We start from the raw sequence: 17,290 nt of genomic DNA on the forward strand, positions 1-17,290 counted from the left end.
GAAGCTGCTCTTCCAATTTTTGGTGCTTCCCCCAGTGTGTGTGCACCCTCCCATTTCGGTACTGGATGCTGAGAAGGTTTGCTAACACTGGTATAGGGTCTCCTGCTTCAGCAGGGGGCTGGACTAGAAGACCTCCAAGGTCCCTTCCAAGTCTATTCTGATGTAGCTCTGCGGCATCTGGGCTGGGTGGACCGAGCCAGAAAAAGCAAGATTTTGCCCAATGTTGACAGAGTTAAACACAGATGGAAGTCCCATTTGCACCTGATGGATTTCTATAAGAGATTCTTAAATTTTTTTTTTTTTAAGGAGGACATGAATATTTAATTATTCTCTCTACCACCCTTGATTTGAAGCCTGAACTTTTGTACAGTATTCTGGGTATGACGTTTAGTTTATTGTCATTGAACCTCATACAACAAAATCAACCCCCATCTTCAGTGCATTAGTGACATTGAGCTGGCCACGCCTACCCTGACCATGCTCACACCCACCCACCCACCCCTCCCAAGGTCAAACACACCCCTGATGCAGCCCTCAATGAAATCGAGTTTGACACCACTGTTGTCAGCTCCCCAGAGTCACTATCTGTCAGCTAGATGGCTACAAAAATTGGTTTCATTAAATTTATACTGCTCAAAAAAATAAAGAACACAAAAATAAGACATCCTAGATCTGAATGAATGAAATATTCTTATGAAATACTTTATTCATTACATAGTTGAATGTGCTGACAACAAAATCACACAAAAATTATCAATGGAAATCAAATTTAGCAACCCATGGAGGTCTGGATTTGGAGTTACACTCAAAGTGGAAAAAAACGCTACAGGCTGATCCAACTTTGATGTAATATCCTTAAAACAAGTCAAAATGAGGCTCAGTAGTGTGGGTGGCCTCCACGTGCCTGTATGACCTCCCTACAACACCTGGGCATGCTCCTGATGAGGTGGCGGATGGTCTCCTGAGGGATCTCCTCCCACACCTGGACTAAAGCATCCCCCAACTCCTGGACAGTCTGTGGTGCAATATGGCATTGTTGGACGGAGCGAGACAAGATGTCCCAGATGTGCTCAATTGGATTCAGGTCTGGGGAACGGGCGGGCCAGTCCATAGCATCAATGCCTTCGTCTTGCAGGAACTGCTGACACACTCTAGCCACATGAGGTCTAGCATTGTCTTGCATTAGGAGGAACCCAGGGCCAACCGCACCAGCATGTGGTCTCACAAGGGGTCTGAGGATCTCATCTCGGTACTTAATGGCAGTCAGGCTACCTCTGGCGAGCACATGGAGGGCTGTGCGGCCCCCTAAAGAAATGCCACCCCACACCATAACTGACCCACTGCCAAACCAGTCATGCTGGAGGATGTTGCAGGCAGCAGAACGTTCTCCACGGCATCTCCAGACCCTGTCACGTCTGTCACGTGCTCAGTGTGAACCTGCTTTCATCTGTGAAGAGCACAGGGCGCCAGTGGCGAATTTGCCAATCTTGGTGTTCTCTGGCAAATGCCAAATGTCCTGCACAGTGTTGGGCTGTAAGCACAACCCCCACCTGTGGACGTTGGGCCCTCATACCACCCTCATGGAGTCTTGTTTTTGACTGTTTGAGCAGCCACATGCACATTTGTGGCCCGCTGGAGGTCATTTTGCAGGGCTCTGGCAGTGCTCCTCCTGTCCCTCCTTGCACAAAGGCAGAGGTAGCGGTCCTGATGCTGGGTTGTTGCCCTCCTACGGCCTCCTCCATGTCTCCTGATGTACTGGCCTGTCTCCTGGTAGTGCCTCCATGCTCTGGACACTAGGCTGACAGACACAGCAAACCTTCCTGCCACAGCTCGCATTGATGTGCCATCCTGGATGAGCTGCACTACCTGAGCCACTTGTGTAGGTTGTAGACTCCGTCTCATGCTACCACTAGAGTGAAAGCACCGCCAGCATTCAAAAGTGACCAAACCATCAGCCAGAAAGCATAGGAACTGAGAAGTGGTCTGTGGTCACCACCTGCAGAACCACTCCTTTATTGGGGATGTCTTGCTAACTGCCTCTGCTTTCCACCTGTTGTCTATTCCATTTGCACAACAGCAGGTGAAATTGATTGTCAATCAGTGTTGCTACCTAAGTGGACAGTTTGATTTCACAGAAATGTGATTGAATTGGAGCTACATTGTGTTGTTTAAGTGTTCCCTTTATTTTTTTGAGCAGTGTGTGTGTGTGTGTGTGTGCACGCACACACACACACACACACACACACAGATGTAGTTTAGGATTGCAATTCCTCTTTCTGCAGCCATCTGACATTGTGGGCTGGAGTTCAGCTTATCTTTCCTCTCTCCCTGTTACAGCCCCCTGGACAGCTCTGCATTTCTTCTTACTGAGGTTCATCTTCCTGGTTTCTGCCCGTTCTTCAAGCTTGTCAAGATCCCCCTGAATCCTGCTTACAATTTGCTACCTTGACTTTGTGTTGTCTGCAAGTCTGATCGTGATCATCTTAATTTCTAACTCCTCATTCAAGTCATTCATAGATACATTGGTCCAAACAATGTGGTTAGCAAATGTAGCTGTAAATATTGACACCACCACGTTCCATCTGGTGGCTGGCATTTGTCTTTAAACGCAGCATATGTTTAAAAAAAGAAATCATCCATGTAATCATTTGATTCAAAGTCTGCTTCCATTCAATTTTTTCATATCACCATTTATTTCCCAATTTTTAAAATTGGGGTTCCCCATAAATCAATTTATTATGGGAAAAAGTTTAATCTTTTTTAACATATTCATAATTTTTTGAGAATATATGCATATTCCAAAATTGCCTTAATCAGAAAATTAAACCAAATTTATGTTTTCTAGTTAATATTTGAAAATAGTCAACAAGATAGTATAATTTCAAATTTAGAAAATTGAATCCTGCCTCATTAATTGGTAATTGCATTTCCTATGAAGATATATTCTGAATTGAAGAATCCCATGGATTTTTTTTAATAAAAAAATTATTTTCTCTCTCTCTCTCTCTTGCTCTTTCAGCCCTAGGAAGAAGGCGGCCAGGGGAAGCCATTTCTGAATTCTTCCCAAGTAAACTGCAGGGGCTTGTCCAGTCAAGGACCACCAGGAGTCAACACAGAAGAAAGAGAAGGTTTTGGCTCTGGGTTAAAGAGCCAACCTTTGAATGTAAAACTACAGCACAGCCTAAACTGTGCTTGGCTGTTTCCAAAGTCCTGGGAAGGGGAGGGCAGCCGGGGCCCCAGTGACATCACAGAGGCCCAGGGTTCTACCTTGCAGTATGGCAGTTGGAAAGCCAGCTCCAAGGACCTCGTGGAGACTCAGAGCATCCGGTCATCCTGTGGGTACTATGAACTAGCACAAATGCAGTATATTGAGGGTTGGTTTTTGTTCTCTTGTTTGGATCTGAATTAAATTCCTGAAGATTAAATAAGCTTCTGCTTTTTCTATAGCTCATGGTGTTGATGCATATTGCCCTGGAGAGCAAAAATTCCTGGCCAAGTTTTGAAACTCTAATAGCCAGAAATGCAGATAGCATGAATGAATTATAAATTATCTATTAATGGCCTAAACAAGTAAAGGGACAGGGTATACATCTTTACTGGGTTCATTTCACTTACACTGTCAATATTTCTTTACACTAATGATTTTATTTTTACTTTTCTCATAAATTGAAAGTGTCTTTTATCCTAAACAGATTTTCATGTTCTAGAGGAGTTTCTGCAGGTCTGCGGTGGGCTGGGGTACAGCTGTCATTATCCTAAGCCAGGATGGGAAACTTGCATCCCTCTGAGTTCACCCTATACTGACGTCCACATTAACCCTCCCTCCCTTGTGGCCATGCCTGCCTGGAACCCAGTCCACTCTAGAGGGAGCTGTCCCTGTTTTGCTCAGGATATGGATGACTTTTCTTTGTGCCAGCTCTGTTCCCATCACTTGTGCCAGCTCCACTCAAGTCCCTTGAAGGAGAGAGGTCTTCACACCTCTCTCTCTCTCTCTCTCTCTCTCTCTCTCTCTCTTCACTTTACATAGTAAGCTCTTGTGGCCTCTCTCATTCAGAGTGCCCAATATTAATTCTTCTGTTCAGATGAATATGGTGGCTTGGGAATGTTAGAAGTGCAGCAAGCTATCACATGGAAGGATCCAGTCAAGACCAGCAAGGAATCGGCCAAAACCTTGAAAAAGCCAGACAAAACCAGCATGGTACCCATCCACCATATAGCCATCAGGTGAGGGAGGAATGGAACTGTTGCTTTCCATAATCTGCAATGCTTATGGGTCTTAATACTAGTGGTAGGCATCCAAGGAAGGTGTGCAGACATAGCAGCAGGAGTGCAGATTTCAAGGATGAGGGAATTATTCCAGGTTTCTTTCTTTTCTTTTTTTTGTAAAAATTTGGAACAAGGGAGAAGTGTTCCTGAAACTCTAAAATGTAACAATTAGGTGAATTTCCTTAGGCAATGCTTCTTGGCACATGAAAAGCCTTCATAGGTAGGAAAAGAGAGACAAAAATATTCATTTATATCACAATGTTGGAACAGTTTTAGATACTTTATAGCACTAGATAAAAAGTGTTCATAAAGCCAAATAAGATCAGCTGTTGGCAGTAAAATTTATAGGTTAAATTTTGCCATTTGGAATATTTTCAAAATGTAGACATGTGTTCTTTTGCTGTGTTCAGTGGTAATTGAAATATACCCTATGGTTTAACTGCAGGCTGCTGCATCCTATCCATGCAATCTTATACATTTTACGGTATTCTGAACTTCTTGTACAGAATTGAAGCTCAAGATTCCTTAAAGCAGTTTCTGTTAACTAGTTATGTTGTCTGTGAAGTATAAATTGGATTCACCCATTTTGTAAAATTTTCTCCAAAATTCATGAAATTTTAAACAGAAATGTTCAGTTCAAATTGTCAAAAGCTTTCTCTGCATCTAAAAAGATCAACACGGCTTTTCTTTTTCATTATTTTATGTTCCAAATAGTCCAAAATACTCAACACAGTGCCAGCATTAATCTCTTCATGGATATTTTGTAAAGAAAAACGAGTCAAGTATAATTAAAAATAAAGATTTTGCTAGCCGGATGAAAAATTACAAGTATCCCACTTATGGACATATATTGATTATCTAAGATCGTCTTCATTTGCCCTTTTTAAAGGTCATTCATTAAGGCTTTATTTTTTAAGGAAACAGCTAATCAAGCCTTCCCTACAACCAAAGAGAATTGGCCTGGGAATTCTGAAAACAGGTAGGAGTTTAAAGCCCATCCAGATTATAAGCCTGGTCAGATATGTCCTTGCCAGTTCTTTGTTTATGTATAAACGCAACTGTCGTTGGCCAGGAGGTTCTGAGAGGTGCGCCTGGCCCACCGATCCTAGGTGCTTCTCCTTTTGAAAAGGGTCCAGGCAGGTAGAAGAAAGCAGAGTCTGCAAGCTTCCTCTTCCCTTTGGCAGGCAAAGAGCCCCATCCCTGCCCCCCCACCCTCTGTGCTCCTTTAGCCTCTGCAGCCAGGCGGGTTCCTTGACCGGTTGTTGCTGCTGTTTTTCCTTTTCTCCCCCTCCCCCTTGCTCAGCAGAGAGGAGGGGGAGAGATTGGAGAGAGAGAGATTGCAGAGACAGGGAGGGAGAGAGAGATTGGAGAGAGAGGTGGAGGGAGAGACAGATTGGAGAGAGATTGGAGAGAGGGAGGGAGGGAGAGACAGATTGGAGAGATTGGAGAGGGGGAGGGAGGGAAGGAGAGAGATTGGAGGGAGGGAGGGAGAGACAGATTGGAGAGATTGGAGAGGGAGGGAGGGAAGGAGAGAGATTGGAGGGAGGGAGGGAGGGAGGGAGGGACAGATTGGAGAGATTGGAGAGGGGGAGGGAGGGAAGGAGAGAGATTGGAGAGATTGGAGGGAGGGAGGGAGAAAGATTGGAGAGAGAGATGGAGGGAGGGAGAGACAGATTGGAGAGAGGGAGATTGGAGAGAGGGGGAGAGAGAGAGTGGAGAGAGAGAGAGAGACGCTCTTTTACACATCAAAAACAACTGCAGCTACACTGGCAGGTGGGGCTGGGAACCACAGGGGGGCACTGTGCAAGCAGCCCACCACTGTCCTGTCCTGAAATCTCCTCCTCCTCCTCAATCTCTCCACTCCGCCATGCAGGCGGAGGAGAGGGAGGGAGAAGGCCAAGGCAGGCAATTTCCATGGGCCATCTCTGTTGCCTCACCCTCACTCCCCTACCCCCGCCGCACACTTGTCCTTATGAAGTGGAGATATTGGAGAGGGGTTTCAAGAGAGCAAGTTCCTCTATCTCATGAAAGAGTTGTCTGTCCCGACTGGGGTCACGAAGCAAGGACTACCTCTACCTCTTAGTTTCAGTTCCTTATCTCAGCGAGTCAGGGAAAGCCTGGAGGCCCTAGGTAAGAACTGCTTTAGGGTGGGCCCTATATACAAAATGGAGGGCCTCAACTGGCCTTCGTGAACGGAAGAACCTGCGTCCCCATCATACAAGCTGACCCCACCTGGCACATGTTTTGCCTCGGGCATTCACACACGGGTGGGGAGGACTGTCAGAAGGACTCTGCCACCCGAGCGCGGGGTGTGTGTGCTCGGGTGGCAGAGTCCTCCTGACAGTCCCTGCCGGGCCTATTTCTTAACCCGTGAATGAATCCAATACTGCCACGTTCCTTCTCTCTATGGTAAACGAAAGGGGGAAGCTACCCTGGATAGAAGCGTGTAAGTGTCTACCTGCAATTCTTAAACGAATAACCCTCTTCTGAAGCCCTCAGAGAGTCTACGCTAAGGCCCAAAGAAGGCAGGAAACTCTAGGAACAGAAGGCTACAGCAGCGATGAAGATGAAGTCCAAAGGCTGACCACACTGCCCCAAGGTATCCTCTTTCGTGTCTGCCTGGTGGGGGTCTTTTAATGCCATTGAAAGATAAGCCCCCTCTCCCGTGTGGCATCACTCGTGTCGAAAGTGTCCTTTGCATTATAATGAGTAGGTCAAAGCAAACTTCTTTAAAGCAAGCTTCCCCCACCCCACCCCACCCCCGGGACCATTTACTTTGTTTGGCCTGATGTCTCTGCAGCCACAAATACCCTTGGCCCGAGTGCCCCTTTGGGCCCCTTGTGTGATCTGGAGCTGGGTGCTGCCCTACTACACCAGTCCAGCTCCTTTCCCCATCGGTGTTAATAGGGAGGAGGCGACCCCAGTCCATGGACACCCCTCTTTGGGTGCCGCAGGTACTTTCCCTGATTGGGTGGCGTTTTTTTAAAATTAGTTTTACCGTTTCTACTGTTTTAAAATGATTTTTAATTGTAATATATTTTGTGAACAGTAAGCTGCCCAAAGTCATTGACTGAGATGGGTAGTCTTAGAAACTGAACCAACCAATGAAGGCAGGAAACAAGGGCTTCTGGGTGTCAGCCGCTCCGTGAGAACACCTTCCCTTGCCCTTTATTATTCCAGCAGTCCTTGGAAGTTTAATCTGTGAATGGAGAATGAAGTTAGGACGGTCGGGATAGAGCTCTAGAGAACATTTCAATCTCTTCAACAAGAAACTGGTAATTATTTTCCGATCCTTTGAAGGGCCATCAGTTGTCAGTGAAGAGGAGTTGGCCCAACTGGCACTGATCAAGCCATCCCGGTCAAAATGTGGCCTGCGACATAATGCCAGACAACTAATCCAGAAGATTCAAAGACAAATGGAAGACCAGGAGATTCTGAAGGAGTTTTTGGTGAGTTCTCTTTACCTTATAGATCCAAACTTTCGTTATTACAGTCCAGGCAGAAACGGTTTCCAGGAAATGAACGTATGGGTCCCATTTTGTATACAAATTTCTAAATTTCGTTGCTGTGGTTTTCCTTCCTACCAGATTCTACAAAATGGAGATGAAGCTCATTGTATGTTTAGGTTGGCTTTAAACCTGGAAAGACCACAACTTGAGTAAAGGTTACTGGGGGGAAAAATCACATCAATTTCTAGTGGTCAATTTATACATCACACAGAGACAAAGATACATTTTATCACCAAGTTTGTACTCAGAAAGGAGCATTGGCCAATCAAAAGTTTTCAAGGGAGCTAAACTAAAGCCTATTTGTTAATCACAACGTATTGAATAAGTCATTAGTTGTATATAGCGTGCTAAGCAAATCCAAACAATCCTCGTTATGTCTGACCCCCTTCAACCCCTCCTTTAACTAAAATAAGCAAGTGCTTGTTTAAACAAATCATATACCTGATTTTATCTTTGGGTTAGAGTTTAGAATACCTAAAGCCCCTGGATGACTGCCAGGTTGCCAAAGCACCAGAAAACCGGGAAAAGAACAGATATCGGGATATTCTCCCATGTAAGAAATATTTCTTTGTTTTTTTATACTATTTTCATCTCACTGAAACCTCACATTTGAAGTTTATAATGTGGTAATAAAAACAACAGGATGAAAAAACTTACCATCTAAATCTCAAACAAAAACCAATTTAGGAGAGTAGGAACCACAAGACGTGCAGGGGGTGGGGTGATGTTTTTGAAAGACTGCTTGGAAAGCTTCATTTCCAGGGGTTCCCTAAAGGCCATGCGGAGGGGCCAGTCTGATCTCAGTGGGCAGCCATGGCGTGGCACTGGCACTGCCACAAGGGCAACACTTCTGCTTTTGGCAGTGACAGGGTGATGAATCTCAATCTGAGGCCAAGTTAAATGAGACCCCTGGCCCATATTTAATGTTTGGACTGTACAACGTTAGTTCCGTTCCAGCTGGGGGGATTCTGGCTCTCTCTCCCCCTGTGCAGCCACGAAGACAGTTACGATGCAGCATTTTATTTCTTTACAATTTTTACAAGGTGCTCTTGAATAGTATTATTTCCAGGACAACTAACAAAATAGAGAAAATCAGAAAAAAATGGCACTCTACATGAACATCTAAACAGATATACTTGTATTTCTCTGCCAATGTTTCTGTGCGAATACCTTGGATACTGAATGATCAAAAAAAGCCCATTGGAGTTGCGTTTCTTCCTCCTTTTCCTCCCTCCCTTCCCTTTCTAGATGATGCCACCCGTGTACCCATCGGAGAGGCAAAGGGCTACATCAACGCCAGTTACATCCATGTGCCAGTGGGCACAGAAGAGCTCTGGTACATCTCCACGCAGGGCCCGCTGCCTTCTACCACCCATGACTTCTGGCAAATGGTCTGGGAGAACAACTCCAATGTCATTGCTATGATTACAAGGGAACAGGAACACGGAGTATCCAAATGCCACCGATATTGGCCTGATCCGCCTCACAAATTTTTGGACTTACTTTGCTTTCGGCTGCAACTACTCAACTACCAAATCTTGGATTACTTTGTCATTAGAATCATAGAAATGGTCAACAAACAGGTAAGGCACCCTCAACACAATGAACACGACAACTGGCAATGCAGCATTTGGTTTTTCAATTAATAACAGGCTACATTTGTTTATGTTGTGGCAGCCAATGATAAGAAGCATTTTAGGTATGAAACTTCCATTCCAAATGCATCTGCTCTTGGGCAAAGCAAAACATTTGTAATTTTGTTTCGTAGCCGAACTGTAACAAAATCGGGCTCTGCTTGTCAGTGTGTCCAGTCTGTCCCCAAAGTGACATTGCTAATAGTAATAGCAGTAGCCCTTAGACTTAGCATATACCGCTTCGTAGTGCTTCACAGCCCTCTCTTAGCAGCTTGCAGAGTCAGCCTCTTGCCCCCAACCATCTGGGTCCTCCTTTTACCCTCCTCGGAAGGACGGAAGGCTGAGTCAACTTGGATCCAGTCAGGATCGAACTCCTGGCGGTGAGTTAGCCCTGCAGGACTTGAATTCCAACCACCCTGTACATCCGGCTGCAACAGCACTCCCTACTGAGCAGGGGGACCTTTCCCGCTCTGGGGCTCCCAGGCAACAGGGAGGCTTCTCCTCAGCTGGAGGCTGAATCGCCACCTGCCAGGGAAAGTCTCTAGCAAAGCCCGCGTTGAGCAAGGGTTCTCCATCAGGTCCTTCCTGGCTCTCTGGTTCTGGGGCTTGCATTAAGAGGGCTTCACCCAGGGGTGGGATCCAACCGGTGTAACTACACCTCGATGATTTACAATTTGCTACGTGCACGTGTGAATTGCTGTCAGCTTGCTGCCTGGACAGCTGAGCAGCGCTGCAAACAGGTGCGCAGCAGTTGAAAAGGCCTCTTTCTTCCTGCTTTTTCAACCGCAGCTGTGCCATGCAAAGTAGCTGAGGTTGAAACAGCAGGAAATAAAGGTCAGGTAAGAGCTCGGGAAGGCAGGTGGGCCAAAACAGCAGCAGACATAGACATCGGTGTCTGCTGCTCTTCAGAGCTACCGGCTCTACAGAGCCGGGCAGAACCCCACCCCTGGCTTCACCTGCCCGTGTACCTTTCTGTTGCAGACACAGGAAAGGCGTGTTGTGCAGCACCTCCAGTTTACGAACTGGCCGGACCACGGGACTCCCAAATCATTACAGCACCTGGTCAAATTTGTTCGCTACATGAGAAAAACTCACCAGTCAGGCCCGGTCGTTGCTCACTGCAGTGCTGGGATTGGAAGAAGCGGAGTGCTGCTTTGCGTGGATGTTGTGTTGATTTACATAGAAAAGGATTTGTGTGTAAGTCCCAAAGCGAACATGTTTGTGCTTTTCCTGTTTCAAAGAATGAGAGAAAATTGGAAGAGGGTTTCGTTCTTAAAGTTTCAGCAGCATAAAATGTAACAGGCCTAGAACCACCCAGTCTCCACAGTCCTTCAAGTGACTGGCCGGCCCTCCTGCCTCCTTTTCCAATGCAAGCGGAAAAGGGGACTAAGCTCCAGATACACCAGCTCAGCTGTGAACTGGATTGGTTGAGAACTGACCAGTTCACAGGTTTCTCAGTAGATCTAAGTAAATACTTGGGTGAGAAAAAATCCAGGCCAGGACTTCTCCCTTCCCTGTCATTCTGTCCTTCCAGTCCCAGGGCTGTTTCCGTCTTCTAGGAACTCTTTTTTTCCAGGCTGATATGAACTGTATGTGATTAGAATGTTTATTTTAAAGGATTCTAAAATAGAAACAGCAAGAGGCACCATTTCATCTGAATCCAATGCCTGCTTCTGGGTCTGAGCTCTGCATTCCTAAAGCATTTAGAATCTCATTGCAAAAGAGCTTTTTAGAAAGGAAAATCAGGAATATCTCCTTAGTTCCCAGACCCAGAGTACGATCGCTCCCTACACTTTAGATTGTGTATTAATTACACAATTAATTAGATCAAGATTAAATCCTTACGCAGTTTCAGAATGGCTGCCAAGATCCATCTTCAAATTGAGTCTTTTGGGTTCCATTATGAATTAATTATTCTCTCCCATTCCTGGCATCCCAAGACTGGCAGAGTTAAAAGTTTCAGCTCCTTCGGGGAGCTTCAGGAGCAGAAATGGGTCTTTAAACCACCAACCAGATATCTGGAGGCCTGTAAAAGTAGAAGTGTAGCCCCCTCTTCACAAAACTTTGTCCCTGTAACCCCCCCAAAAAACAAAAACGCTACATAGGAAGTTAGAAATTGCTCTGTCAAATGTTAAGAATAATAACGAGACGCTCCATGCGATGCCTGGTAACACGTAGCCCCCTTCCCCCCCCCCCCCTACTGCAGTTTGATATCAAGCAGATTGTCACCCACATGAGGAACCAGCGCTTTGGAATGATCCAAACCAAGGTGAGGAACGTTGATTCGTTTCTGCAGAAGCCAGGCCAGGTTGAGTACACAAAACATTGCCATATCTTATGCTTGGGAAGGATAGCCCAGCCCAGCTCCCAAGTTTGTGCCAGGCTGCCAAGAGGGGCATCAGTCCAGATTCAACCCATCAGAGGGAATTCCCCCCTCCCAAGCAGATACGGGGTGCAAAGCCAGCCTGCTTCATGGGGTCAGGGGAGACATGAGGGCAGGAGGAGGAGAACGGGTCCTCCCTCCGTCTGCCAGAGGCCTGTGTTGCTGTGACTTGCTTTTAGCTTTCTGAGATGTCCAAACTTTGGTCGGAGGGCCCAGGTGAGATGGTGAAGGGCCCCCACCCCTTCTCTCACCTTCTTGTTATTCTTGGCACCTTCCTCCTTTAAAGGTGTGAAGGATTTGAAGTGAGCTGCTGCCTTCCTCTGGGGCGGAGCAGATTCCCTTTGGTCTTCTTGTAGCAGGCCTGGACTTGAGTCTCAGCCCCCTTCTCCCTCCCCCAGCCCCCGGGCCCCTATCTATTGCTTCCCTGCCTAAATGAAGATGTTCCTCCAATGAGCTGCTGAGATGTCATGGCAAGCAAAGCTGTTATTTATTTTATTTTATTTATTTGATTTATCAATCGCTTACAAGATAATAGGCGTAAATATAAACATGAGTAAGAATACAGGAAATAGGTACGAATAAATGGGGACAATAGGACAAGGACAGGAGGCACGATGGTGCACTTATGCACACACGTTACAGACCTCTTAGGAATGGAGTGAGCTCAATAGTGGATAGTTTGAGGTTAAAGGAGTGGGGGTTAGATGATGTAAGAAGATGAGGTCAAGGCAGTTGTTGAGCCTAGTGTTGTTAGTTACTAATTGATCCAGTCTAAGTGTAGTAACGGCGTTGCACAGGGGTGCATGTATGGGTTCGGATGTACATTCATTTAGGGTCCAATTTATAAGAGGTAGATTGAGGTCACCAAGGAAAATAAGAGGGTATGGGCAAGAGGCAGCCCATGTTAGCAGTGAAGTTAGCTTGTTTGCTTGAACTATGACAAATTCTGGGGCTCTGTAGCACAGTAAGAAGCAGATTGTGGTATTTGAGGACAGTTCACAGACGATGGTCTCTGGAAGAGCAAGCTCCTGTGTAATTTGAATCTTTTTTAAATTTAGAGATTTTTTGTAGAAGATAGCAACTCCACCTCCTCTACGGATTTCACGATCTGACCGATAAATGTGATATTCTCTGACTGTGGTAATGGGGTCTGGAAAAGATGCATTCAACCATGTCTCACAGACGAATATAATATCGAATGTGGCCACGCTTAATAAGATGAGGAATTCATGCATTTTGTTTGCGAGGCTTCTTGCGTTGAGTAGTTTGCATTTTAGATATGTAGTAATGGGTCTGGAGGAAGTAACGGGCGTGCATGCCTAATGTTGGATGTTGGGGTGATGGTTATTGGCATGTAAGTTGAAGGTCTTGCTTTTGATACATTCTGTGCAGTAGTCAATGTTAGTATTTCCTTGTTCATGGAGTCTTTTGAGCTCAGAGCGAAGTTCACAGGATCGTACACTTTGCTGTAAGGTTAGGTCAGGGCGAGAATAGAGGTTCTTATGGTTGGTGTTGCTCTTGGTGAGTGAATTTATAATGTAAATGAATTTTCGTTTGCTTAATTCATTTTTTCAAATGACCCTGCAGAAGTGTGGGGCCAACAACCCATCACTATTTTTTGGGCCGATGCAGGAAATGTCGAGTATTTCATCAGGGGAGATGCTTGATGCTTGATAGTCACTGATGGTGTTGCGGACATTTGTGATGTCATCATTATCATTGTTGTCTTCTAGACCAAATAAAATGGAATTGGGATGCTTCCGTTTGCACTTGACGGCTTCTTTGATGAGGATTGGGATATGATTATTTGTTGGATTTGTGGGTTTTTGTGGATTGGGTTGTGGTTGCGGTTGTTGGGTAGAGATGTGGTTTGTAGCTATTGGATGTTCATTTTTTTGTGTCTTTTTTTTCAAGGTTAGTTAATCTTGTTTTTATAGTATCCAGAGATGCTACTATGGTGTCAAGGGATGTTATTCGTGTTTCTATGGTATCAACTCTTTCGAACAGGTCCACATATTTGTCTAGTTTGGGTCCGCACAGTGGGCGGAAACATGGAAATGCATTGTTGGATTTTTCTAGGAACTGAGCAATTTACTTGTGTAATCCCAAGCAGCCACGTTGAGCGTAGTTGTCACATAGGGAACATTTGATGGAATTTTCATTCTCCTTTAAAGTTTCTTTACATATAAGGCATGTGCAGGAGTCTGGTGGTTCATTGGTGAGGATTTCTTTCTTTGGGGGTTGTGGATTGGCATTGGATTTTCTTTCCTGGCATGGTAGGTAAGATATTTGGGTAATCAATATAGCCAATATTGTACCAATTAATCAATTACATTAATCACGCTAGTCGAATAGTTTAACTTAGCAACAATCACCCTAATCAATTAATTATACTAATCACTAATCACACTGGTCAATTAATTTCACTAAATCACTAATTTTACTAATCAATTAAATTACACTAATTGCTTATCATTTAAACTGATTGGCAATCACACTATTTGCACTAAACACTCTAATCACACTAATCAATAACTGTTGCCTGGAGGGAAGGCCAAGCAGTCCATCCCCTCCGAGACGTTGAGGAGAACAGCTTGGGAAGACGCCAGGTGAATAACACAAATGTACAGATACAGAGGAAAATGCTCGCTTGGGAGAATAAAAGCACACATTCAGATATAGACAAGCAGCAAAGCAAAAGTGGACACAGCAGGCGGCTGAGTTCTCCGTTATTAGATCAGCACTGCATGTCTTTAAAGGGTCCCTTTCTCACTCTTTTGACCACGACAGATGCCAAATAATTCTACTTCAGTGCGAAGTTGTATGGACATGCTGAAACCTGATAGATGATCTATTTCCTTCAGCCTCTGCTGGGAAAGTAACTGGCTGTTTTTTTTCTTCTCCTCCTCACCCAGGAACAGTACATGTTTTGCTATGAAATAGCTCTTGAAGCTCTGAAGAACGTCCAGAGTAGGGATTCCCAGTAAGGACAGCCTGTAGTTATCCAAGACTTCAGGCTCATCTTCCTAATTGCAACTGTTGTGAAGAGAAGCACTGTAAACACTGGGTTGAATTCCACTTCAGTGTCTGAAAACATGGACTCTTAAGGCACCTGCCCAACGTAGGAAAGTCAGTGTAGATGGAGCTGCTAGCTGTATAAACAAGGCTGCTTGTGACTGAATTCAGCTCTGCTGGTCTGTGTCATGGGGAGCCTTGGTGCACCAAACATGAATACAGTGGTTTCCCTTGGATCAGAATGGCAGCTCAATGGAGGCAGGGAGGGTGTCTTTATGGGGCTGTGCGATCACCATTTAAAGCAGGCGAAATCTTCAAGATGATGAGCTGGGCTTGAAGGATAAAAACAGGACTTCTGAAACCCACACTGTAGATAAATGTTAGTGTTCAAATATAGTTGCACCAGGATAGAAGAAAACTCTGAAGAAAGCTTAGATAACAATGTTGTTATCTTAACTACAATATTAAATCATAGGAAATTTTCTTCTAATTAGTTTGAATTCCAAATGGGGGCTTTTCAATACTGTCCTGTGTGTATGTGCTGATTTATTTCCCTTTCTAGTCATGTTTTGAACCTCAGTTTCCTAAATCAATATTTTATTTAGGTATAAAAGAAGAAGTAGAACAAGTTTATTTGATTCAAGCACTCTTCTTTCTTTCATAACTTCATGTCTTTCAGTTTCAAAGTTCCTTTCATAAGTTAATATGATAGCATTTTAAAACTGAAACATTTTTATGAGAATGCTAAAAGTATAATTTCATCCCTTGGAAGTGGTTCTAGATGGGCAACTGATTAGTGTGTGTAGTTAGTAAAATATGTTATGCTCCTCTTCATAAATTAACAATTCATCTGAGTATCCCATATGGGCTTTAAATCTTTGAGCAGCAAAATATAACCTGTATACACACATGCAATTGTTACTGCTTACCTTAGATATTTCTGAGTCTGCTTATGTTCACCAGCATGACAAAGCCTTGTGATGTTATCATACACGGAAAGAAAGATCAGGGTTGTTAACCCCCATTGCAGAGATGGTAGCATTTCCAGGGGCAATTGCTTAGATAAAAATACTGTCCCTACTATGGCTGAATAATTTACAATTCTGATATGTTTAGATGTCACTGTAAAAGGCAATCATAAAAGAGTTTTTCCTTTTTCATGACATTCTTATGCGATATGGACATCACAAGATGGAAACATTGAAAGGGGCAGGGCCCATATTTTCATTGGTAGGAAATAAAGTATGATTTGTCTTTAGGTGAATATTGTAAACTTGAGTTGATGCTGTAACCTTTAAAATTTTATTGTTCAGTTGTGATGTGTTCTCCTTCTGTATTGTGTATGTCTTATGTGTTTTTTATGCAACATATGTTTTTTCCCAGTTTGCAGAATTTCATCTTATGCTATATTTGAATTAATATAATACATAAAATTGTATAATGAATGAATACATTTTAATTACTGCCTTTGGCCAGTCAGCAAATATAATAAACCCCACAATTAAATTATTCTTAAATCAATTAAATTAATTAAATATAGTCAGGAAAATTACACTGTCAGAGATTGGGCTTGGTCTTAAGCTCAAAATAAAAAAAAACCCAAACCCTCGGAACCCTTTGCAGGTGGTCCTTGCTTACGCTTAATGACCATGATTGGGGCTGAATCTTAGTTGTTGAATGAAGTGGTTGTTAAACAAATACCCTTGGAAAAGGTTCCCCCAACCCTTAACTCTTGTTGAGCAATACCACATTGAAATATTTTCTCTTTTCCGTCCCATCATGTCTGATCCCCAAAGACATGTGGAGAAGCTTCGGCCATTTTCTTGGCAAGGTTCCAGGAGCGGTTTGCCGTTGCCTCCTTCCTAGGGCTGAGAGTGAGTGACTGGCCCAAGGTGGCTTTGCGCCCAAGGCAGAACTAGAACTCACCGTCTCCCACTTTCTAGCCCACTGCCTAAATCACTACACCAAATTAGCACTCCTCACCTGATTAGATAGTAATGAATCATTTTGTTGCAAATTTTCAAGTTCTCTGCAACATTACCAGCCAGCAGGTGTCACTGTTTCCTTGTGTACCATTTTATCCGTGGTTGATCAGAAGAAGGAAAAGAAATCCTTCCTGTTCACCCGTTTTAATATGAGAGGGCACAAAAAGTCTTTGGCAGCCCACTCCCCACCCCTAGTTCTCAATTGCTGCATTTCAAGACTCTTGGCCCACGAATTGGGGTCCTTTATCTATGATTCAGAAGCAATTCAGTATTGTGGGGGGTGGGGGGGGCATGGTTCAGCATGAACCACTGGGGAAAAATGGCTTCAAGGGACAGTGGGACCTGAGTCTTAACCCATCAAATAATAGAAACGATCAGCATCAACCATCTGATTTCCCCACCGTGTATTTGTGGAAGCAAACAGGAGCACCTCCAACAGTATTTTGTTCAATATATTTATCTCCTCTTGAAGATTCACTGTATTTCCATGCTCTGGCC

General features: G+C 44.2%; 1 protein-coding gene across 1 annotated transcript; it reads left to right on the top strand.

Moving 5' to 3' along the window:
- The first annotated feature begins 4,102 nt into the window (after nt 1–4,102).
- Nucleotides 4,103–16,179, top strand: PTPN20 (protein tyrosine phosphatase non-receptor type 20). The gene is made up of 8 exons (XM_087938016.1): nt 4,103–4,224; nt 6,759–6,865; nt 7,567–7,715; nt 8,238–8,328; nt 9,024–9,358; nt 10,391–10,606; nt 11,616–11,678; nt 14,708–16,179. Exons 1-8 carry the CDS (start codon nt 4,103–4,105, stop codon nt 14,777–14,779), a joined length of 1,155 nt encoding a protein of 384 aa, XP_087794142.1. The 3' UTR covers nt 14,780–16,179.
- The last annotated feature ends 1,111 nt before the right edge of the window (nt 16,180–17,290 follow it).

The sequence above is a fragment of the Pseudonaja textilis genome, chromosome 8 (genome assembly GCF_049901715.1).
Source record: "Pseudonaja textilis isolate UNSWEBS1 chromosome 8, rPseTex1.2, whole genome shotgun sequence".
In the NCBI taxonomy this organism is placed as follows: Eukaryota; Metazoa; Chordata; class Lepidosauria; order Squamata; family Elapidae; genus Pseudonaja; species Pseudonaja textilis.

Coding starts and splice junctions, on each gene's coding strand:
- PTPN20 (XM_087938016.1), top strand. CDS start 4,103: ATGTTAGAAGTGCAGCAAGCTATCACATGGAAGGATCCAGTCAAGACC. Junction 4,225..6,758: donor ATCCACCATATAGCCATCAG/GTGAGGGAGGAA, acceptor CCTCTTCTGAAG/CCCTCAGAGAGTCTACGCTA. Junction 11,679..14,707: donor TTGGAATGATCCAAACCAAG/GTGAGGAACGTT, acceptor CTCCTCACCCAG/GAACAGTACATGTTTTGCTA.